This window comes from Hyperolius riggenbachi, chromosome 2, assembly GCF_040937935.1.
Source record: "Hyperolius riggenbachi isolate aHypRig1 chromosome 2, aHypRig1.pri, whole genome shotgun sequence".
Taxonomy (NCBI): Eukaryota; Metazoa; Chordata; class Amphibia; order Anura; family Hyperoliidae; genus Hyperolius; species Hyperolius riggenbachi.
In genome coordinates this window covers 420,696,120-420,721,474 of record NC_090647.1, presented here as the reverse complement: position 1 = coordinate 420,721,474, position 25,355 = coordinate 420,696,120, and the positions used below count along the sequence as shown (strand labels likewise).

Below are 25,355 nucleotides of genomic sequence, written 5' to 3'. Positions count from 1 at the left end.
CCCAGGGAGAAAAGCACTTTAAAAATATCATAATTATTATCATTAACCCCCACAGCATGTTCTTCAAACTTTTGCTGAACGTCTGCTAACACAACTACATAGATACAAATACCTACATCATGGCTGTCAGGTCAGGCTGATCTGAGTCAGTCGAAAAGTGTTAACTGCACCATTCCCCAACTGCCTGTCTCAAGGGGGGCTGCAATAAACAAAGCTTTTAAAATCAACAGGAGATTAGGGGGGAAATAAAAAACAGATGGGCAAGCAGTCACTGGTGCTGCATGCTATAAAGAAAAGCATGTAAGACAAGGTCACTTTAGGGACACTTGTAGAGTTTTACTTTCAGAATATTACTTTTTTTCTGGTGTAAAAAAGCGAGCCAGAAGCAACATAGAGCAGAAGTGTATCTATCCAGCGTGCTCCGCCGACACACGCATTCCCTCCTAGGGATAATCAGTGAGTGATTGCTAAGCTAAGCAGCAGAGGGGGAAGGGAGGAGACGGCCAGCAGGGAAGCTACTCCAGCAAGCTTTTGTATTACTGTCTGTCTGTCCACCCTCAGCAGCTCTCAACGCCAATCCCTGGCGAGAGGGAAGCAACAGGCTGGAGTGAGAGCAGGAAAGAGTCGGAGCTGATTGTTCCTTCACGCGTCAGGCAGGAAGGCTGCAGATAGGCAGAGAGCAGCGCTGAGGCAGCGGCGGCCAGGTAGCATTGTGCTGCTGCTGTGCATATTGCGGGGAGGGGACACAATGAGGAAACTGTCAGCTGAGTGCAGTCTACATCCAGGGAAGGTGACCGAGTGACTAGCTAGCTGCACAACCTGCCACTTGTTATTTGAACAGGTGGCTCTGGGAAAACTCTGCTGGAAGGAGGAAGCGGAAAGGCGATCGTTGTGGGACGTGACTGAGCTGAGGTCGGACTGTTCCTCCTGGTTCTGGGTTTTCCTCATTCGCACTGGATCTGCAAGGACATGTGTCACCTGGTGCTCACCATGTCTGATCCGGAGAAGGGAGGGCAATGGCCATTGTGCAGGGCGAGGTAACAGGGCCCTCCCTGAGCTCCCCCACATTCTGCTCCTAGGGGATCGCTTTATTATTTGACTTTACTTCACCACTACGTACCAAAAAGTTATGCTTTTCTCCGATCTGTGGTTTTCACAAATATATGCAATAACTGGGTAAAGTCTGTTGTCTTTTTTTATGATTATTGAAGAATTTTTACTGTTTTTGATCTCTTATCTGTGTTGGTTTAATTTGGATCCAGAAGAGCCATAAAGGATACACAGGTTATCCCCCCCAGGCTGAACTTTGCTATGTGGTATGGTTAGAGAGCTCTGCCTTCCCCTGGATCAGGATCATTTAAGTATTTGGGATATTTCTGGAGACAGGATGGACAACCTGGAAAGCAGAGGTGGCCAGGAAAGGTTTTTATCTGATGACATGAGGACTCGTCCAGGCTTGCTGGAGGAAGGACAGAACTTGATTATGGAGCGAAGACTGGTAGAAGGATATAAATTTGTGGATGTATTTCTTACTGGTGGCGCGCCTTGGGGATTCACCTTAAAAGGTGGTAAGGAACACGGGGAACTTCTTATCATTACCAAGGTACGTTTTTAGATTTTCCTTTAATCTAATTCATCATTTCAGCATTTCCAGGAAAAAAAACATTCCCTGGACAGCAGGGAGAAATGTGTTAAAATACAAGTAACACCTACGTTGTGACACTCCAGTGATGAACTTATAGTTTCATCACAGTGACCACAGATCATGCCTAGTTTATGGGCCTTATATATTTAAATGATGAGTTGGGAACATCATCCTCTGTGACTCATTCAAGTACACTATGCCCTGTAACCTGGAAGTGCTGCTGAGCAGTCACCAAGGCCTGAGAATAACTTCCTAGCACTAACTACCTGGATGTTTACAGTGGAGGTACACAAAGAATTCAGTGTAGCTGTTACCTGCCTGCCACTCAGTCAGGGACAGTGCTTTTGGCTTTGGAGTTCTGCTTTAAGGTAGCCACAGACTATATTTTTATGTGTTAAGGTTACAATCTTCTGAACGATTGATCGATGGATCATGTACCATTAATGGTGCCAATCAAGATGAACAGTCGTTCTATTGATCGTTACATCGATCCAAGTTTATGAACAAATCTTTTAGTCCGATCTAATTGCTTATCATTTTCCACTTCCGTGGTCAACAATCGATCGGGCAGTCGATTGCTTGGGAAATTGGACTGTTAATGGGTACTTTAATGGGGCGCTGTGTAAAATGTATTGCAGTACTAACTCCAAAATGTGTTGCTTCGAAGACAGAATAATATAAGTTGCTGCTTTCCCACATGTACAAGTTACCCACATCATATGCAATGTTGCTGCCCGATACCATGAAGAATGTAGCTTTTGAACTAGGCACTGTTATCATGTTACTGCCACTGTTTACCCCAGAGGACGATTTGACCATCACTTCCTAATAGAAATTTAAATTTTCATTTGTCAGTCCACAGTTAGGGCTCTTTTCCACTTTGAAATGTGATCACGATTCCGATCGCAATCACGTTTCAATTTCCACCATGCGATTGCGATTGAGCTACTAAACTCATTATAGTACAGCTCAATCGCATACAAAACGCGGCAGGACAACTATTGCGCTTTGACCAAAATCGCATCGCAATCAGATCGCACTAATGGAAATTGCTGCTGCAGTTTCAATTAGTTTAATGTACCTTGCGATTTGCGATTAGAATCAAATCACAAATTGCAGGCTAGTGGAAGAAGGCCCTTAAGCTTTCTATTTTGCCTCCGTCCATCTCCAATGAACCTGGGCTCAGAAAAGAAGGTGGTGTTTCTGCAGTATCTTTATGAGGTTTCTCCTTTTGCAATTGGGCACTTTTTTTGCATTGCGTTACCCTTCCTGCACGCAGGGCAACGCAACAGCAAAGAAAGTGTATGGGGCCCAGTACACTAATCATATTGCGCTGAAAGCTTCCGATTTGTTGCTGAAGTCAACAGCGTTGCCGTGCAACTTCTGGGTGACGCAAAGGAATGAATGGAAGTCAATGACCGACACAGTATCTTTTTAAATTTGTCGGTGGTGCCGCGCATGCGCAGAAGGATGCAAATACGACAGGTGGAAGCCGGGAATCCCAGTGATGTACTTCCTGTCCAGCAGGGAGTATGTCACTGGGCGAGGGGCGGCAAAGAGCGTGCGAGCAACGTACAGGGGGGCGGCACTTTGCATATAACCCTGTTGGTGCACTCTGTCGCAGGGTCATATGAATTACATTTTTAGTGCTGTGGTGCGCTGCGAGGGGTTAGAGCATCGCACCGCAATGCTCTGGCCGGGTATAAAACCAGCCTGTAATTTTAACTATTAACTAGAACATTTATGGATACAGCAATGAACTGTGTAGGCAGGAGCAGTTTTTGGAAGTGTCCCTGTGCTAGGACAGCAATTTCTTCTACAGAGTCAGAGGCCTACATGTTTTAACCTTCCTGGCGGTAAGCCCGAGCTGAGCTCGGGCTATGCCGCGCAGGAGGATATCTCTGCCTCTAGTGGGGCGATTCAAAGTGCTGTACGCGCAGCTAGTACTTTGCTAGCCGCACGTACAGCTCGATCGCCGAGCGGCGGAAGAGCCCCCCCCGCCAGAGCCCTGCGCTGCCCGGACCATTGAGTTCCAGGCAGCGCTATGGGCTGGATCGGAGGCATCTGACGTCCATGACGTCATTCCGATCGTCGCCATGGCGACAGGAGAAGCCAAACAGGGGAACGCGTTATATACGCGTTCCCGTTTGCTATTGGTGCCGGCGACGATCGCACTAGAGGGACACATGCGCCCTCTAGTGGTGTTTCATGTAGCTACCACTCTGGTAGATTTACATGAAACAAAAAAAAAACACACAAAAAAAATGGATTTCTGCCTAATTGGCAAAAAAAATTAACCGCCAGGAGGGTTAATGCAATGCTTCTTGAGAGCCTGAAGATCATGGTCACCCAGGACTGGTGTTTTGGTATTGCCCCTTCCATGCAAACCTTTCATTTCTCTGAATCATTCAATGATGTTCTGCACAATAAATTAACAAATCTCCAAAATCTTTGCAACTATACTCAAGGAACATTATACTAGTGTATAGAAGGTAATTAATTGAAAAATAAAAGTTCTAAAAACTATTTAGAAAAGGGGAAGAAAGCATTAGGTCCCCCCAAAAAGGCCACCAAATAAGTAAGCTAGACTTTGCTCTACAGTTTTGACATGTTTCATGGAAATACCCCCACTCTCTCTTGCCATACAGTGCTCAAAATGCTTGTGTGCCCATGTCTTTCTAAGGGCCCGTTTCCTCTGGCCACCGCGCGCGGCTGCACTTCCGGGTCTGCGGGAACGCAGACGAATCCCAGAAGCCGTGCCATGCACCGCTATGGGATTTGCTGCCTAAAGCCGCATCTACACGCGTAGATGCGGCTCCGATCCTCCTTATCAATTGATAATTGATCATTGATAAGATCCGACAGGACGGATCTTGCTTCCGCCGATTCCTTGCTCGCTCCCCGCGAGGGGACAATGGCAGGGAATCGAGCGGAAGATAAGCGGGGACGAGCGGGGAATCGAATGCGGCGCACGCACGGCAAGCGGGGACGCGGCGGGCACGTGCGGGGACGCGGAAGAGGCGATCCGGTGGCTAATCGAGCCGCCGGATCGCAGCCTCATCTACGCGTGTAGATGAGGCTTTAGGCAAGAGGGAAAAGGTAGATCTGTGGAGGGGAGGCCAGTGATGTCATGGGACATCTGTGTAAACTCCAGATTGTCATCAGAGAGGCCTGGTGCACACCAAAACCCGCTAGCAGATCCGCAAAATGCTAGCAGATTTTAAAACGCTTTTTCTTATTTTTTTATGGCGTTTTGCTAGCGTTTTGCGGATTGCTGCAGCGGATTTCAGTATAGTAGATTTCATATATTGTTACAGTAAAGCTGTTACTGAACAGCTTCTGTAACAAAAACGCCGGCAAAACCGCTCTGAACAGGCGTTTTTCAGAGCGGTTTGCGTTTTTCCTATACTTAACATTGAGGCAGAAACGCACCCGCAATCCAAAAAATGCCTCACCCTGGCGTTTTTCGTTTCTGCAAAACGCCTCCTGCTCTGGTGTGCACCACCCCATTGAGATACATTGACCAAGCGGATCCGCAGCCGCAAGCGGCTGCTGAAACACTAAAAAAGCCTCTCGGTGTGCACCAGCCCAGATTGATTATTTTGACTGAGGGAAAAATAAAGCTTCGGACAACCATTAGATGATACACAGCCGAAGCTGTCTAGAAACTAGCATATCAGTGGTGGCCTCGAGGTCTTCTTGATGCATCACTGAGAGATCCAGAGTGCAGAATTGTGTAGGCCAGGGGTGCCCATTATGCTGGATACACACGTTGCGTTTTGCTGCGCGATTCGCGGGATCGATTCGATTATTTCCAACATGTTTGTGTTTCGATGGATACAGCAGTCGATTTTGCATACTTATTACAGCAGTCGATTTTGCATACTTAATATGCAAAATCGACGGCTGTATCCATCGAAACACGATTGAACATGTTGGAAATAATCGAATCGATGGAATCGATCCCGCAAATCGCGTGGCAAAACGCAATGTGTGTCTCCAGCATTAGGTAGATCGTGAAGGACAGTATTCTCCTTACCCTCTCCCACCTAAACTTATGCTCTAAGTGTAGATCCCCTCCCCTGCTTCATATCAACAGTATGCCTGTGGGCTAGCAATGCGTCAGTAAAGCACTTGATTTGAACTGCCACTCGAGGGATCAAATCCTGATTCGTGCGGGGAGCAGTACTAGTGCATGTAGCTTATGGTGAATATTAACAGTCGGGGTATATTTTTTGCTCATAGGCTATGAGCTGGGTTTTCAGATGATTAACTGGTCGATAAAAAGTTTGAATGTGTGTATTGTATATCCTTCATAATTTGGCCTGTTCAGCCAGTGTTCATACAGAACTTTGTGCACTGTTTTTGAGGGGCCTGTACCTTATATCCACAGCAGCAGCCTGTTTAATCTTTAACATGAGGTGCATACCGCCTCTCTTCAGTGTCTTTGAAGGCTTGTTACCGTCTGAATTATTTAATTACCGGTACATTTTCTCATGTGTGATCCTCAGCTTTCCCAGCGAAGTCGTCTTCCCAGACGTAATTATCACTTTCTGATGCTTCTCTTCTGCTGTTAAACTATTTTTTTTTCAGGCTGATTTCATCAAAAGAGGTGACTGTCCGCTGATTTATATCCCTTCAAAAGGATGGAATAGTTTTATGAGTGAAATGTATGAAAGGAAATAATTAGAGGGATGGCTAAAGCTATCAGTTTATAATTACCAGTTTGTGGGGCATGTCAGTGCTACACCCTTCCTTTCCTGCCTGTGACTGAAGAGACACGTTATATTGTTGTTTATCTATAGAAATAGAGGTAATTGTGTCTGCCTGGGCTGAGCAGATAGACAGATCTCATGTTATGCTTGTAAACTATTGCAGAATTTGACACTGCTTTGTGTAGACCCCTTACTATTCTCAGCTGTCAAAACAAAAGGGCCAGATCCTCTGGAATAAGGATTAGATTAACTACACAAAATGTGTTGGAATATATCACTATCCAGGTAACTATTTCATAGTGTCCACATGGAAAGGTTGGTTGCAGATTTTAAACTAGACTGCTGTGGGTGTCAGGGCAGGTTTCCACTGGTGTGCCATGTCTGTCTCCGTATTGGATGCCGAACACTTGCTGTTGCGAAATCACATCCCAATCTCTATAGTTGTGCCAAGCAGGGCTATGGGGATTTGGATGTGTTCTTTGAAAAACTACAGCAGGCAGCATTTTTTCTCCCCAGCATTCGGATGCAGCCTATTGATTTCAATAGGCTGCGGTTCTGCATCCGAAACCGTGTGCGGGAAAAATCAGACCGGCCCATACATCTGGTTTTCCTGTTTCTATAAAATGAATATTCAGTTGATTTGTTTTTTGTTTTTTTTGTTTTTTTATGGCAAAAAAAAATTAAGGGAATTTTTTTTTTTTTTTTTAATTAATGTGTCAATGGGGAAATGTCAGACTGCTGAACATACTTATAGTGGTGGAGCATGGGGAAGCATGAGTTGAGGCGATATGAGAGCGAGGCCACATGATTTTGGACCTGAGCAAGAACTACAGGGCTTGTGTATGCAGCAGAAGAGACGTATTAGATCTCTGCTGATATCTGGCCAAATATTGAGTGGTTTACACAAGAAAGGGGGTTGATGGCTAAGCATGTTCTAAAAGTGTAGGTGAACCTTGCCCATATCATGCACGTTTTGCCCCAATGCTGGAAATGCACACCGCCACACATGTGAATGAAAGGACACCTGTAGTGAGTGTGATATGGAGGTTGACATATTTATTTCCTTTTAAGCAATACCAGTTGCCTGGCTATCTTGCTGATCCTCTGCTTCTAAGGGCTGGTTCACGCAGGCGGCGTCAGGGCGGACGGAAGCTGCATTGTCCTGTGACGTCTTGTTCAGGTGTGGTGGTACGGCGATCGTCTGCTTCCCATCGCGATCTGCGATTATCGTCCCCGCAAAGGGACATGAAGACACGGTGGCTAGGCGACCCTAGCAACGCATGCGGCTTCTAGGGCCGGCTGAAACGCCACAGTAGATCGGGACGCCGCGTTTGCGTAATCGCCGGTAAACGTGCGATGCTAGCTGACGAGTCCAGAACGCCTGGCGTTAGACGCCGCCAAGTGTCCGTGTGAACTAATACTTTTAGCCATTGATATGACAAGATTAGCCTCATGCTTGTTTCAGATGTGTGATTCTGACACTACTGCAGTTAAATAGAACAGCAGGGCTGCCAGGCAACTGGTATTGTAAAAAAAAAAAAAAATATGGAAGCTTCCATATCCCTCTCACTTCAGTTGTACTTTAAGTCCATTGGCCGCTCAAGAATCCTGTTTTTTTGTTGTTGTTTTTTTGCGTTCATCCATATTCTGTTTTTGCATTTTACAATTTTTAGTTTCTAAAATTAAAAATGGCAGGTGGATTTGTGACAGGTGGAACACGTGAATAAAACTGATCGATTTCAGTATGAAATCTTTGGGAATTTGGCAAATCTGCCACCTCACCACTGCTACAGCAGTGTCCCATGTCACCCTTTCTGTCTTCCAGTTCTTCCTCTTCCATTTGCACATGACACGCCGCCGGAGTTTAGCGCGTGTGACTTCACACTCATTACCGCTGCACATCCAATCGACTATGACGGCCCAACATCTTGCAGCATGACCGATTGATACATGTAACCAATTTCGGCACAAGATTGGTTGCATCGGCGATGGGGCATGCTCTTGGTGCCACCGATTTTCATGCGATAATAATTATCAAATAGGATGGTCTATTTGGCCGCCAAGTCGAGAAATGTATGGCCATTTAACTCTTTATGGCCCACATCTGCTAAATCTCCTGAGCTGCAATGCTGGCTTTAAAGCAAAATATTTTCTGCAGTATAGTGAGGGGATGGATAATGGGGGCACCACTGTAGCGAGGGAACACTTACTCTTCTACCAGTTCCATGCCTTCCATGGGGATCTCTGGGTCAAATGTCAGATTTTTTTCAAAGGCAGTTTCTCTGCAATGAATGCATCAAATGTAAAAAAAAAATGGGAGTAATGGCTTAGTCCGCTTTTTCATCTTTGTGAACAGTGGTAAAGATGGTGAACTTTAAACTTGACTGACAGAGCTATCACTCTGGCCTCTTTCATTTTTGAGGCTGAACTGCGAGCATATCGGTTGGCCTGGCTGGAAAGTCAGATTTCACATCACATTTGTATTCTTCAAAAGCTACATAAAAATCACTGTTTGCCTCCTTGAGTCATTGCCCCAGATTCTGGGATGGAGAAGGTTGCCAGTTGACCACCCTGAGGTCTTGAAAATGGAAGGTGAGGGCTCTTTCCCTGCACACTATCAAGTTACCTGAGGTAAATTGATATCTCTGCGCTGCACAGGGGAGAATAATGGAGCATAACTGAACATTTACTTTGTCCCTGAAAACTTCTCTGGTTCTTGTGAGATGGTTAGCTGAAATGATCATGGGCAATCGTTTCAGCTGCTAGGAATGCAGTGTGTATACAGGATTTTACTAGACTTTCTGACACCCGATGTGTGAGAACTCATTAGTCTACTGGTCCGTATGGTGTGATCTTTGCAAATTTGTTTTGTGAAGCGCGATTGTTTTTGTGATCTTGCGCAACATTGGTTAATGAAAATTCTTTAAATTATGTTTAATGACATACGATCACCGGCGACAGTCGTTCATATTGAAAGACCATGTCAGATCACTGAATGAGCGTTTAAAGCCCCATCTACACCATGAAATTTTTTTGTTAGATTCCTTGATTCGATTCAATCCGACTGGCAAATTGAATCGAATCCCGATCGGACATTTCGAATCGGACAAAAAATTGTATGGTGTAGATGAGGCTTAAGATCACCATAGACTCTTGTGGTGTTTACGCGATCGTTCATTTTTACATAAGGAAACAACGCTTGCAGATTAGGCCAGATGGACCCGATAATGGTTGTTCGGTGGAGATCCATCTGGCTGTGGTTACTTAACTTTACAGCAATGCAAATCGGATTGTTCTGTGTTAGTGCTGTGACTTAGGACGCTGCTTTCACTTGTCTAGCTATTAGTGTATAGAAGCAGGTATGCATTGAAGCTGTTCAGTTTGCTGTAGGCCATTCATTTGGCTGACGGGGTTGTAATGTGGTGAGTCATATGACACTGAGACTCCTACAGTCACTTCATTAGATTTGTCTGCTGGATGTTCCTAAGTGGGTGCTAAAATCACTCTGCAGCATTTCACATTCTAGGACTGATGACGAGTTGTTATCCCATGAAAGATGCCATTCAACAAAATAAAAATTGCATCTGATTGATTTTAGTAATTATATGGTGCTGAGATCTTCCATTAGTTTAGAGAATATATAGTCTTGGGGTTTACAATCTAATCCCTACCATACCATAACGTTTTCCTAAATTATAGGTACTGTGAATCTTGTATGGTTCATATTATACAATGGTAAATGTTGCTGGTAAGGGAGGGTAATTGCCTTCTTGTGTGGGTGGTGCACAGTCCTGCAGAAGATGATGGCGCTATATAAATCATAATAAATGTGTATAGGTAATAATAATACAATAACATTTCACCAGAGTTTACTGAGGTCTGATATAAATTAAGAGAGAGCTGCAGACCCTTGTCGACTAACATAGAAGATAAAAAAATCCAAGCCGGGTTGCAGAAACATTAAAAGGAACCCGAGGTGTGGGAACTATGGAAGCTGCCATATTTATTTACTTTTTAGCAATATAAGTTGCCTGGAAGTCTTGCTGATCTTTCTAGTCAGTAGGGTCTAAAGGTGCGTACACACGCACTACCGCCAGCAACAACGGGTCCGCCGGACCCTCCCGCTGGGCGGGCGTTCCAGTGACCAGTAGTGCGTGTGTACAGTCTGTCAGGCAGACTGATAAGGCTGTTTCTGAACGATCCACCAAGCGGATCGTTCAGAAACAGCCTTATCAGTCCGCCGACAGCGCTGAACATCCGTCCCAGCGGGAGGGTCCAGGGGGCCCGTCATTGCCGGCAGTAGTGCGTGTGTCTTAAATCACACACCTGAAGCAAGCATGCAGCTAATCTTGTCAGATTTGTCATAGTCATCTGATCTGTATGCTTGTTCTGGGTCTATGGCTAAAATTATTAGAGGCAGAGTATTAATGCACAGCCAGACAATGTGCATTATTTAATGTTCATATCCCGCTCATCTCGGGTTCCCTTTAAGGCTCAATTCCCATTTGTGGTGGAAAACGTACCTTTTCACTATGTTTTCTGCACCTCTGCAAAATGCAGGAAGCGGATCCTATTGTTTAAAATAAGGTCCGCTTCTACTTATGCGAAAAAACTAAACTAAACCCCAAACCCCCAGATCCATTTGATGCAACGCAAAGTCCCAACCTGCTCAGTTTTTCCTGACGAGCAGATGTGTTAATCATAGCTACCTATGGTGCAAATGCAACCACCCTGCGACATTAAACCGGAGGGGCCACTGAACTGGTCCGCTTACCTCTGTACAGAATGGCCTCCCAGAACAGATCGTTGAGTGAGAACTGAGCCTAATGCCTGGCCGCATGGAAATACCAGTCAATGAGCCGCATAAAGTGGTGTCTTTATTACACACTTGCATTTGTATATAGATTATTTCAAAAACCATAAGAGGCACTGCAGGCTGCAGCTTAGCTCCATGACTGACAAGAGGAGGCTGAGCTGATCTGCAGACTAATAACTATAGGATGTCACTTTGAAAGCACAGAAGCCAAGTGGCTGACCTGAGCCATAAAGCTGCCTGAGGAGTGGTGATATAAATGTTTCAGGGCAATTTCAGAAGATAAAGACCATACTTCTGCCCATAGACAGGGTATCTATTTATGGCTACTACCCTTAGCTGTCTCTTCTAGTATCACAAACCACTTCTCACGTTTCTCTCAGTTTACACTCAGTGATCAGAACCCGGATGTAACCCACTTTAATTAATAAAAAGCACAGAAGCCTCTTCAAATACAGTACAGGTAGTCCTTGACTTACAAACGACCCCCCGAAACAAACATCCAGAAAATGCAAAATTTGATTCTGAGGGAACAAGTCAATATTATTTTTTATTTTTTACAAAAAAAATTGGTAGTTTTTGAAAAAAATCAATTTAAAAAAAAAGTTTTTTTTTTTAAACTGGCTAAAATGATATTTTGCTGCAGTACACTATACTATATAGTGAGTTCCGAATTCTGCATACACTTTTTATACATTTTAAAGTAAACCTGTGATCCAGCGCAGGGAACCTCTGGAAGTTTGTGTGGATCATGTGAAATCTATTAAATTTCAAAATCATAATTGCGTATAATTGTAATTGTGACATTTTATGTGAAATGTTCCATTAGTGAAATTAGCACATCAAGATAATCACTAGGACAGAAGGAGGCACAAAGGGGGTGGGGGCAGAGGTTGTACAGAGGGACACAGTGATGCGGGGGCAGAGGTTGTACAGAGGGACACAGTGGAGGCAGGGTTGGCACATACAGGAACAGAGGTGACACAGTGATGCGGGGGCAGAGGTTGTACAGAGGGACACAGTGGAGGCAGGGTTGGCACATACAGGGACAGAGGTGACACAGTGATGCGGGGGCAGAGGTGGTGCAAAGGGGGACACTGAAGGTACAGGGGAACAGAGGTGACGCAGAGGGGGGCACTGAGGAGGCACCGGGGACAGAGATGGCACAGTGTTCTGACTTAATATTGAATTCAGGTTCAGAATTAACTTTTACTCCCTATCTCGTTCGTTACCCTGGGACTAGCTGTACAGAACCAGATATAAAGAACTGACACAGACTTTCATGTAATCTGAGCAGTGATATTTTTTTTTTCCATTTAAAAAAAAAAACTAACCTCCCCACAAGGAAGGTTCTTAATGGGATGTGACGTGGGGGTTGAGGGGAGCACCATTACTTACTTATGGGGTGCTGTTCCTGTGGCCCCTGAGCCCGTTTGGGCTTCTCCATCTTCTCAAGCCTACTGCAGCTTCCGCAGGCATTCGTAATTCCTGGGGGTTCATATGTGCACTGCTATGCATACCAAGAGTTGTAGCCCGGGAAATGCGTGTACAGAAATGTACTGTCAACTGCTGGCATGCTGCGCATCTCTGCAGAAGCCCCATAAAAAGTGGTTAGCACCTCCCAAAAAATATATATGCTCTTTTACATTAAAACATAGCTTTTCATTGAATCATATTAAAATCCATAAAAATGGTGAAATAAGCATGGGGCTGCTATCCAGCCGGGTGAGAGACGGATGGTCATAGCAGCACTCCATCTTTTCCTGTTTTGATGCCGTGGGTTCTGATCACATCCGAAACTACATGTCTGCAGAAGCTGCAGTTGGCTTAAGAAGGTGGAGAATCCTGATGGGTGGGGGGCCAGAGGAACAGCACCCCATAACTAAGTAATGGTGCTCCCAGCACCCCCAGTGGCACACACCATTATAAAACGCCCTTATCATTTTGAAAATGGAAAAATCACTGCTCAAATCACTTTCAGATGATATGTATAAACTCTAAAGGTCCGTACTCACTGGTAGATGGATCGGGGAACGCTCAGCCACGCAACCCAATGAATGAATGTTCCCTGATCCATCTTCCTACCCGTGGGAACATACAATGACACACAATGGGCGTGAAAAAGAGTTCAAACGATTGCCGCACTTTGTACGGGAGTCGTCGGGGACCTTAAAGATCTGATCCACTGTGTTTGTTGTAATCGCCACACAGCCGCAAAACATTGTTCGCTTAAATGCGCTCACATACCCAGGTCACTCTTTGTGCAAAAAATTGCTGGTCACAGGAAAAATAACTCAAACAATCACTACGTTGGTGCGTAGTAAGGGCCCGTTCACACTGGAAATCGCTAGCCTTTAGAAAAGTGATTTTTCCACAAGCAATTTTGGCTAAAAAGTGATGCATGCACCACGTTTGTGAATGTTTGCTAATCGTTGTGGATCGCTACTGTGAGTTTACTGCCATACTCATTAGATTGAAATAGCGCTTTTCAAAATGGCAGCAATTGAAAGTGGTTCAGAAATTGGACAATTGGGAAATGCTTCCGTGTGAATGGGCCCTGAAGCTGTGTATACACGTACAAGGGTGGCTGCCCTGCAGGGATCAGGACTGATCCTTCAAGTGTCAGTTTTGAGCCAGATGCTGTACAAGCTAGCAACACATCTGTTGCTACGGAGGAGCGCAGAGGTATTTGTGGCAACTTCCCACTGGCAAGGTTATTGGGTAGAATGATGTGCTCGGTGGTCTCTTGGGTGTCAGACATCTCTAAAGATCTGCCATGCGTTCAGGGGGGCTCCTGTAAACATGCTAGATTCTTGTCCTAAGAACATTAAAAAAAAACATAAGTAGTTTGTTTATCACCAGTATTAAGAACAGCCAGCAAAAGGTAAAGACTTAAAGATTTTAGTGACACTTAAAAAAACGCCTATTTCGTTATACTACAGTGGCAGGTATGAGTGCCTTCATGGCTGTACTATAAGTTAACCAATGCATTTCCAAGTGGGAATCACAATAGCTATGGGCAAAGTGTGATATAGCTTGGCTGATTGCTGGAGGGATGGTGGTTAACTTTGGTTTTACTCCTGTATGTGCTCTAAATTTTCACCTGAAACCATCACATACTATGTTTACCCGAAAATAAGACTTTGGCCTGTATACAATTCACTTTTTCTCTTTGAGTTTTCTCCTAGGTGATCTTTTCACACCTTGTCAAAAGCCTTTTAACCTCCTGGGGACCGCTGATAGTAAATCCTACGCCACACTTGTGGCTGTCTAACTCTTATGTGGCGTAGGATTTACGCCACCTACTGCTTCCCCTCCTGACGCGATCGTGCGTACCTGAGAGGGAAGATTAAGCTGTCATATGACAGCTGACCTCTCCCCTCAGTGATCAGGAGCCATTATGACTGGCTCCTGACTCCTGATCACATGATCACTACGATCGCCGTCCGATCGTAGTGATCACTATTGTGCAGCGGCGGTAGGAGGGGAGGGGAAGAAGACGGGACTCACCCCCCTCGACGATCGCCGCATGCCACCGCTCTGGCCGACAACCCTGCTCGTTCTGACTTAAGTGTCGGGTCCCGGCTTGATGACTTCATCAAGCCGCGACCCGGAACTTAGAGTCAGTGCGAGCAGGGATGCCCGGAAGCTCCCTTCCACACTGAGTAGCACGCATGCTCAGTGTGAAGTTAATGATGCTGCTGGAGGTAAAATGCTAAATACCTTCGCTTCCACACCCCTTACACTCCCCACATTTTCAGGGTAGGGAGGGAACCACCTGAACTACCTCTATACCAAATTGCAGCCCCCCCCCGAGACCCGCTGGTTCAGGAGATAGGTTTCTGTAATCTATCTCCTGAACCAGCGGGTCTCGGGGGGGCTGCAATTTGGCATAGAGGTCATTCTGGGGGTCCCCTCCCTACCCTGAAAATTTGGGGAGTGTAAGAGGTGTGGGAGCGGAGATATTTCGTATTTTACCACCAGCAGCATCATTCAATAGGAAATGTGGCCGCACAGTCTCCTACTGCGCATGCGGGGCAGCGCAAATTAACAGGCAGCGTAATCGGACACAACACCGGCCAGAGCAGAGGGAGATGGAGCTGCTCATCACAGGAAGGTGAGTAAAGGCTGCTTGCAATACAGGGCACACTTATTTATACTGGGGACACTAATGCCTAGCTATCTGTACTGGGGATCCGGCTGCCTGCCCCCCCCCAAACGCACTGGTCCTTAAGGGGGTTTAGGCAGCCTGTCCCCTGAGGGTTAAACCACCAGCAAGCAAGAAAATAATTTTTAATTGCATATTGGTCCTTCTCTTATATTCATTTTATATTGTTTTATTTATTTGGCCCCTTGCTACTGAGCAGGCAAAAGCCATTTGAGCCTGTGCAATGTGGCCAAGCATTGTCAGTGGGCTTCAGGGGGGGGGGGGTTCTAACGTTGAAACGGTGAGGAAGAGGGGGAAATTTGAAGCCTCTGGATTATCCAGAGGCTTCCTTCTACTTAGATAAGTACCAATTTGGGGAATGTTTTTCCTTTCAGGTACACTTAAAATGATTTAGGCAAGAAATGGCACACAAGCCCCGTACTCACCGCCCAACGGGTCTTGCAATTTCCCCTTGACGACGGTCATCAAGCGAGGCTTCTTCCTACCGGCAGGTATACACGGCGCTACACATCGGGAGCGAATGGGACTTCAATCAAGCATGTTACTTTGTGTGGGAGTCATCAGGGATCTTAGCAATCTGATCCATTGCGACGCTAAGCGACATTCGAATGGTTGTGTGACTGTACCCACTTCGCGATATCATGGATCAGTGCTCAAAAAATCGTTGGTTGTCTGGAAAATTGCGACGTAGGTACATAGCTTTAGAGGTGGAGCTAGTGGTGCATCTCTCTAGCCTGATCTCTATCAAGGCAGCAAAAGCAAAAGCTTATTTCAGACTTGAGGATGGAGAAAACTTGTACTACAGTGTGAGCACAAAACTTTCAGGACATACTGAAAACATGCCTAATAATTTTTTGTGTGGTCACATGGGCAGCAATACTGTGCTATTTCTGGCAGAGGAGATACACTTTATAAGCATTTGTAGGAACATGAGCTGGAGAGGAAGCCACAGACATTTTGGTCTTGTACCCCAGCAGCAGGGTTATGTATGCTCCATTATCTAAACTCCCTGAGCTTGTGCGGTTTAGGAGTATAAATAAGAAGACATGTTTATTTTAAAATCACAGGAAGCGCCGATAAAGCACCGCAGCGATCTGCATGAAAAGCCAGTTTATGTGGTGGTTTTTCAGCCCTGAATTCTCAATAGGTCCTTTTCACATATGTTGTTGACAATGCTGGCCGAGAAGAGCATCCGTGGAAAAATACCAGGCACTTTGCTTTATTGTTCCCGATTTGTTGCTGGGAAACTCCGGGATAAAATACTGGAGAACTCCCTGATGTGAATCCTAATTGTGCTAATAAGCACCCCATTGCTCCCAAACCCAGAATTCAATTAAGTATCTCCTAAACAGAAAAGAGCATTTTCATCTTTTCTTGCATTTCGGACCGTACAGCACAGATTCCAGATTTTCAATTTTATTACAGTTTGCCAAACTATACTCTCTGGTGTGACTCTTCTACCACACTAAATGCACGGGTCATTTAATTAGGGGGAGAAATTTTTACTTTCCCTAAAAGAAAAAAAAAAAACGTATAAAAAAAAAAAAAAAATCACATACCGTACTTACCAGTATCTTTTCTTTTTGTTAAGTTTTGCTGCATATGCGTTTGTGCATTTTATGTGCGTTTTTGTTTTGCATTTGCGTTTCGCACATGCGTTTTTTTGCCTTTTGCTTGCATTTTGATACGTTTGAGTTTCGCACATATTTGTGTATTTTATGCAAATCACTAGGAAGTTGACAGGAAGCAAAAATACATCATCAAACTTGTGTTTTTTTTTTTTTTTTTTAAATGCTTACAAAACGCAAGAGAACGCTATACCTCTGCGTCACTATTGACATAAAGTGCACCTTGCAGAATGTGAACATGTGATTTTTTTCATGCGTCCCATTGACTTACATTATACGAATTAACGCTAGCGGTTTCCACAACGCTAGCATTTCTGTGTAGTGTGTTCCTACCCTGAGAATCAGGATCATTGCAGTAGAGTGATCTCCTATTTATTATAAACAATGAGGGAGAGTTTGAGATTATAGGAACACCCAGGATTGAACCTCCTCTCTATCAGTGGCCGATACCCTCTTTCCCGTGAGAAATCTTTACCTTTAGTGCCATGGCCCTGATAGTTTGCTGTCTGTGAACCTCATTGCATTGTGGGAAATAAAGGTTGTTTTTAACTGCCAAGCAAGCAGTATCTCCCTCTGTGCATGGAACTCTCAGTAAACAAACATTCTGCAAAGATCAATTGGCAGGACTAAAGATATTACCATCTATGATAAACGTAAGAGTGTAAATCAAGGAGAGGAAACGTTTTACAATGGGCATACTCTGACTAAATCATTTATAATTTAATATGGTACCCCAAAAAAAAATCTATTTTATACATTACGTTATTTTTACTACAGATCCTCTTTAGAGCTGTAATAGATATGGACACTTTCTGTTTCCCCAAATGTTTGTTTGTGATACTGTAATTTCAGGTGAGCATCTAGGACAGTCACTGTACAGACTGGCTATTTGGTTACTTGACGACTGAGTAGCCTGTTCTGTTCTGCGGAGAGAGGAGAATAAGCAGGAAATGTTCCACTGCAGGAACCGTAACAGAGTAGCGACAGCATCGTTAGCATAGATTCTGCATGGATCACAAACAACGTCTGGATTCCACTCATACTCGCACTAGATTTTTGTTAGAGTTGATAACAAACATTCATTTCAGCTAATGAAGTATAAGGTATATACGTATGTCATTCAGACCTTTTAAATTCACAATGGACACCAGGCCTAGTGTTGCGAGTGAAGCACTGCCCTTCCTGTCTTACGTTTCAGAATAGCAGTGTAGCCTGTTCAAAACCAAGTGTTCTGTTGTAGAGCGCGTTGAAGGCCCTGCTATGTTATTAGAGCTGTACTCAGGACACAGAGCTGTCTGTTAGGCCCCAGTGCAATAAGCAGGCTGCACACTCACTACACTATGGAAAGTGACTTTTCTGTGACTTGTGCAAATACACTCATAACCCTACTGTCATTTATTCAGTTCTGTTATTAGATGTGCTTTAAAATGAACCTGATCCCAAATGTTTGAGTTCAGATTCAAGACTGAGTTTTAAATTGTGGTTTCCCCTTTCACCTTCACTAAACTGCCTCCATGTTATAATTTCTATTCATGTGATATTGGTGACAAGGTTAGTGGGTGCCAGCAGAGGCAGCATAGAGAGGGATCAAATGAGGCCACTCTCTATAAACAGTTGGCCAGAGACTTCCCTTAATTCCTAGGATAAACCCAATATGGCTGCCCTCAAGAAGGAGTCATTAGCAGATCAAGTGCTTGTTTTTAGGCAATTTCAGAATGGATTACTTTATGGGCAACAAATGAGTGTGATTTTTTTTTAAGTTTAATCCATAATAGATCTGCATTCAGTCTTCCTCTAGCTTTAGTTAAATGCCTCAGTTCTGGCATATTAGAGCACATATTGGCACTAGAAGTAATCATATGGTCAGAAAACTGCACATCATGAGGCACAGGGGTTCCAGTAGCTTAGAGCAGATATACAGTGGAGGAAATAATTATTTGACCCCTCACTGATTTTGTAAGTTTGTCCAATGACAAAGAAATGAAAAGTCTCAGAACAGTATCATTTCAATGGTAGGTTTATTTTAACAGTGGCAGATAGCACATCAAAAGGAAAATCGAAAAAATAACCTTAAATAAAAGATAGCAACTGATTTGCATTTCATTGAGTGAAATAAGTTTTTGAACCCCTACCAACCATTAAGAGTTCTGGCTCCCACAGAGTGGTTAGACACTTCTACTCAATTAGTCACCCTAATTAAGGACACCTGTCTTAACTAGTCACCTGTATAAAAGACACCTGTCCACAGAATCAATCAATCAAGCAGACTCCAAACTCTCCAACATGGGAAAAGACCAAAGAGCTGTCCAAGGATGTCAGAGACAAAATTGTAGACCTGCACAAGGCTGGAATGGGCTACAAAACCATTAGCAAGAATCTGGGAGAGAAGGTGACAACTGTTGGTGCGATTGTTCTAAAATGGAAGGAGCACAAAATGACCATCAATCGACCTCGCTCTGGGGCTCCACGCAAGATCTCACCTCGTGGGGTGTCAATGGTTCTGAGAAAGGTGAAAAAGCATCCTAGAACTACACGGGAGGAGTTAGTGAATGACCTCAAATTAGCAGGGACCACAGTCACCAAGAAAACCATTGGAAACGCATTACACCGCAATGGATTAAAATCCTGCAGGGTTCGCAAGGTCCCCCTGCTCAAGAAGGCACATGTGCAGGCCCGTCTGAAGTTTGCCAATGAACACCTGAATGATTCTGTGAGTGACTGGGAGAAGGTGCTGTGGTCTGATGAGACCAAAATAGAGCTCTTTGGCATTAACTCAACTCACTGTGTTTGGAGGAAGAAAAATGCTGCCTATGACCCCCAAAACACTGTCCCCACCGTCAAGCATGGGGGTGGAAACATTTTGCTTTGGGGGTGTTTTTCTGCTAAGGGCACAGGACAACTTAATCGCATTAACGGGAAAATGGACGGAGCCATGTATCGTGAAATCCTGAACGACAACCTCCTTCCCTCTGCCAGGAAACTGAAAATGGGTCGTGGATGGGTGTTCCAGCACGACAATGACCCAAAACATACAGCAAAGGCAACAAAGGAGTGGCTCAAGAAGAAGCACATTAAGGTCATGGAGTGGCCTAGTCAGTCTCCGGACCTTAATCCAATAAAAAAACCTATGGAGGGAGCTCAAGCTCAGAGTTGCACAGAGACAGCCTCGAAACTTCAAGCCCCATCTACACGATACGATTCTTTGTACGATTCTATTACGATTCTATTTACGTTCCGATTAAATCCGACATGTCCGATCGGAATTCGATTCGATTCAATTCGATTTGCCATTGTTTTAAAATGGCAAATCGAATTCAATCGAATCGAATTCTGATCGGACATGTCGGATTTAATCGGATCGTAAATAGAATCGTAATTGAATCGTACAAAGAATCGTATCGTGTAGATGGGGCTTTAGGGATTTAGAGATGATCTGCAAAGAGGAGTGGACCAACATTCCTCCTAAAATGTGTGCAAACTTGGTCATCAATTACAAGAAACGTTTGACCTCTGTGCTTGCAAACAAGGGTTTTTCCACTAAGTATTAAGTCTTTTATTGTTAGAGGGTTCAAAAACTTATTTCACTCAATGAAATGCAAATCAGTTGCTAGCTTTTATTTAAGGTTATTTTTTCGATTTTCCTTTTGATTTCCCGATGATTTTCTCTGAGGGTCATAAGATCAGCAGAGAAAATCATCGGGAAATCACTCCCCTCACTAGACCAACTCTACAACTCCAGACTTTGCTCCAGAGCTCTGAGGATCGTAAATGACCCATCTCACCCAGGCTTCCGCTTCTTCCAGCGGCTCCCGTTGGGCCGGAGATTCCGGTCCATCTACACCAAGACTGCAAGACACAGGAATAGCTTCTTTCCCTCAGCTGTAAACTCTTTGAACTCTATGAACTTCTTACCTGGCCCATTCGAGTAGCACTCGGTAGCACATGACTGCACTGCCACACATCTTACACTTTACATATTTGAGCTCTAACTTGTGTTAATGTTTATGGTTAAATCGCTGTATCTGTACTGTTTACTGTATTGTTTTTGTACTGTATTGTATTGTATGTCTTATTGCACACCTAGCCCTGTACATGCCAAAACCAATTCCGGGTACGACCTAGTCGTGCTTGGCGAAATAAAATGATTCTGATTCTGATTCTGATGTGCTATCTGCCACTGTTAAAATAAACCTACCATTGAAATGATACTGTTCGGAGACTTTTCATTTCTTTGTCATTGGACAAACTTACAAAATCAGTGAGGGGTCAAATAATTATTTCCTCCACTGTATGTGAAAAAGGCATACAGCATTCATGTTAGCCCTACTTGTTGCCCAGGGCTTGTTCTTTGCATCTGTACCTCTTAGTAGAGGGCATTGAGGATTAGAGATCCTGCCCCACCACTCCCCAAACATATCTGCACTGCAGCCTCTTCATTGGTTGGTGACATCAGCAGGAACTGCTCCTGTATCTTACTACCTGGAATTGCTGGTAATAAAAGGGACCTACTGAGGCACAAAAAGAGATATTAATGTGACCCTTTATAATTCCCTTTAAACAATGTCAGTTGCCTCGTTGTCCGCAGACTCAAAAAGATAATGCAGAGTGGTGAGTATGGACAACCATGTCCTTGGCCGAGTCAATCCTCCAGGTGGATTACCCGCCCAGGGGAATTGTGAAACGCTGTACTCATGCCCAATGCAGTCTTTATCGGCCTCCTGAGCCAAGTTTAATTTAGTTTATGTACTGTACATCTTAATGAATGCAGCTTTTATATATAATTATTTTACACAGACTACATGTCAAATTTAAGTTGTAGCTGCTACCCACTTGAATAGTTTGACTGAATTTGAGCATGACTGCACTTGTGTATCCTTACTGTCCATGTTTCAGCACATCCCCAGTGCATACAAGGAAATTGCTAGGCTGTTGGGCACTTGAACCTTGGGTGGTGGATGGCTGTGTGGCCCTGCCGGTTGAGGAAGTAGACTAATGCTTTGTCACCTGTTTGTGGTCTGAAGCAGTGGCACAGCAAGAAAAGATATAGAAGGTCATTGTTAGCTGCTAACAATGCATTTTCTATGTAAACAAGAGATATGAATACAAACCCTACTTCTGTGCTGGAAGAGTCCCTTTAACAGTCACTAGAGGGAAAGAAGCATAAAGTAGGGTCCCACTCACCCATACCTATGCCTAAAGCCTCATCTACACGCGTAGATGCGGCGGCGATGTGACTTATCAATCGAGCCGCTGATGCGGCTCGATTGATAAGATCTGACAGGACGGATCTCCCCACCGCCGATTCCCTGCTCGTTCCCCGCGAGGGGACAATGGCAGGGAATCGAGCGAAAGAGAAGCGGCGCCGGCGGGGACGAGCGGGGAATCGAATCCGGCGCGCGGGGACGCGGCAGGCACGCGGAAGAGGCGATCCAGCGGCTAATCGAGTCGCCGGATCGCATCCTCATCTACCCGTGTATCACTATAGCTATCAGCTATCACTATAGCTGAGCACCGCAGACCATACTACTCTTTCTCGGCCAATAATGATAGTCAACTATGCATATAGCTGATACTGCTACTTGGTTACATGTGGGCTGCAGACAATACAAAGTTCGTCCCCAGCACAGACTGTCACCCCCGCTGCAGCATAGATGGAGTTTGGATAAATAATAGCTGAATTGCACCACCCATTGGGGCACCATAGCCACACATTTACTGTACATTGTGGTCTGCGGTGCCTGTACCCATGTTACCTGACTTGTGCTGGAAGTTACTTTAATGTATTTTATGGTTTTGTTGATCACTGATGCAGTTTCACTACAGTGTTTTGTAGCTCCAGGTTTCTGCTTTATATCCCATTTGAACAAGGTCTGGCGTGCGTAAAAGGAAAAAAAAAAACCTTAATTGGTAGTCATGGGGAGTAGGACTGTGAATGTGAGTTATGTGTGGGGAGCTGGAAACTGTCTCAGGCATTACCTTTCACCTTTAGATCACATGAGCACTTAGCTACTAAGGCCTGTGTGTATATTTTATGTCTGCCCTTTGCAGAGGTTTTGTGTGTCAATTTGCAGATAAAACACTCTCTTGTGTCTGAATAATTTCAGACACTTGATACTTTCTACAATGGGATCATCAAAGCTTTACTCTAGATTTGCTTAAATGGCTCAGAAACTGAGTAAACTAACCTTGTAGCTGAAACACATGCACAGCCATCCTGTGTTTTTAGAAGCCTGAGAAATGCTGACTTTGCTCTTCGCATGCAACATGGAAAAGCAACATTCCCCATTGTTGTCAAACATAAATTGCAATAAATAAAGGAAGCTACCATACATGTTGTGGTTACTACCGTAGTACACAACAAATCGTCTCCCAGTATAGCTGATTTCAACTGCTCCTCCTTCCCCCGCATGCTACTTTCAGCTGCTGCACTGAGATCTATGTGTTCTGCCTTTATCCATATTATTTTGTATTTATATAGCACTGACCTCTACTGCAGTGCTTTACACAATGCGTAGTCATGCCGCTCACAATCTAACCCCTACAGTAGTGTAGCACCTGTATCAAAATCTAAGGCCTTTTTCACATCATGACCCGCTTCCGTGCGCATTTGGAAGCGCGTATGATGTGCGACACACAAGAACTGCAGAAGGGCATAGACTGCCTTTCACATCATAAGCGCTGCGCAGCAGTACAATGCGCTATGATGCGCTTGCGTACTGCTGCAGCGTTCTGCCCGCACAGTGCTGACCAATTCACTGTAATGAATGGGATCAGCAGCGCAATGCGTAGCGGCGCAGATGGCGTGTGATCGTACGCGTTGTGTTCCAATCGCTCAGCCATCTACGCGTCAAGATGTGAACCTAGCCTAAGGCCTCATTTTTTCTGCATTCCCAGGTTGAGCCATTCCATAAAGTCTTTTATTCAAGAAGAACCTACGGACATGTTATGACAGTCACGGTGGCATAGTGGATAGCACTCTCGCTTTGCAGCACTAGGTCCCTGGTTCGAAATCTAGCCAGGGCACTACCTACATGGAGTTTGTATGTTCTGCCCGTGTTTGCGATTATTTCGTCCGGGAACTCAAATTTTCCCTCACATCCCAAAAAACTACAGAAATAAAGCACTGCGGAAGATGTCAGCGCTATATAAATACTAAACATAATAATGTGATTTTTGGTGGTAATCATTTGGCGACTCTTGACTGTGTGTCATTTTTTTTTTTTTTTTCTGTTGGAGAGAGAATTTTTTTTTTCTGGTTGCTCTTGATACCCTCACTGAAATCCCCTCTCCTGATGCCTCACCCTTGACATTTATCCCTTTCTGATGCCTTCTGATCAATGTACAGATATACTTCTAGGCTTGTTGTGAACAGTTGATTCTGCTCCATGGAGAGAGTAGGGAGAATGATGAGCAAGATATGTCTAGTTGCGGCTGGCGTTGGGAAGTGTAAAGTGTTCAACTGTGTATGTACAAACTTGGTGGATAGTGGTAGGAGAGGCTGGCAATGTTGGGAGACACCTGTACATATGCTTAACTGTCACCAAAAATTAGGTGAAATATTAGAATAAACTGTTAGGATGGGGGAAATCTACTGTGTGTACATAGCTTAAATATTATAAGTCTTGGAGGGACAGTGGCAGTCTATGCTAATGATCCCATCCAGCCAAACATAACTAGATGCCCTCCCTCCTTCCAGCAGACTAGCAGTCATAGTGCAACACTGTGTTAAAAAAAGAGAGCGAGGCGGTCCCCACCCTCTGTTTACCACTGCAAGATGGCGGTTTAGGTAAAATACTGGCCACACCCCTTCCTGCATTCACATTGGAATTGTAGTTCAGCAACACCTGAGCCACAGCTCCTCTCTCAAAAGGCAGTGCTTCAAAGGAGGACTTGGAAATGGGAACTTCTTCGAAATTAAATCCCAGGTTCTTTGGAAAACAAATAATGCTATAACCCACTGGGTTTTTTTCCCTATTTAGATCCTTACAATTTTTCAATAACAGCATATGCGGCTCTGTTACATGAGGGACAATGATGCCTGCCTCTGTTTCATGTCATGCATGAGACAAAAGGTATGAATAAACAGCTGCACCATATAAAAGGCAACTGAGCACCTGTATCTAAAAATAAAGCGAATCTCCCTATAAGGTAGATTTGTAATGGTGTGTGCCATTGGGGTGGGTGTCATTACTTGCCAATGGAGTTCCGCTCCTCTGACCCCCCCCCATCCATATGGGATCAGCCATCCTGCCAGGGGAGACTGCAGCTGTGCAACATTTTGTAGTTCATGCTAGGAGATGAAGCCCAGGACAATGCATTCATTGCAGCGGTCACGGGCATAGCCATATGTCCCTAGATAGATCCCAGATATGTAGCCATGTTTCCC

At 44.5% G+C, this 25,355-nt stretch overlaps 1 protein-coding gene across 2 annotated transcripts in view; it reads left to right on the top strand.

Moving 5' to 3' along the window:
- The first annotated feature begins 487 nt into the window (after positions 1–487).
- SHROOM2 (shroom family member 2) overlaps positions 488–25,355 on the top strand; it is a 289,384-nt gene continuing 264,516 nt past the window's right edge. For both annotated transcript variants that reach the window (XM_068269899.1, XM_068269898.1), the window contains exon 1: positions 488–1,603. In XM_068269899.1, the coding sequence (XP_068126000.1) occupies positions 1,319–1,603 (285 nt within the window). In that variant the 5' untranslated portion in view covers positions 488–1,318. The remainder of the gene's footprint in view (positions 1,604–25,355) is intronic.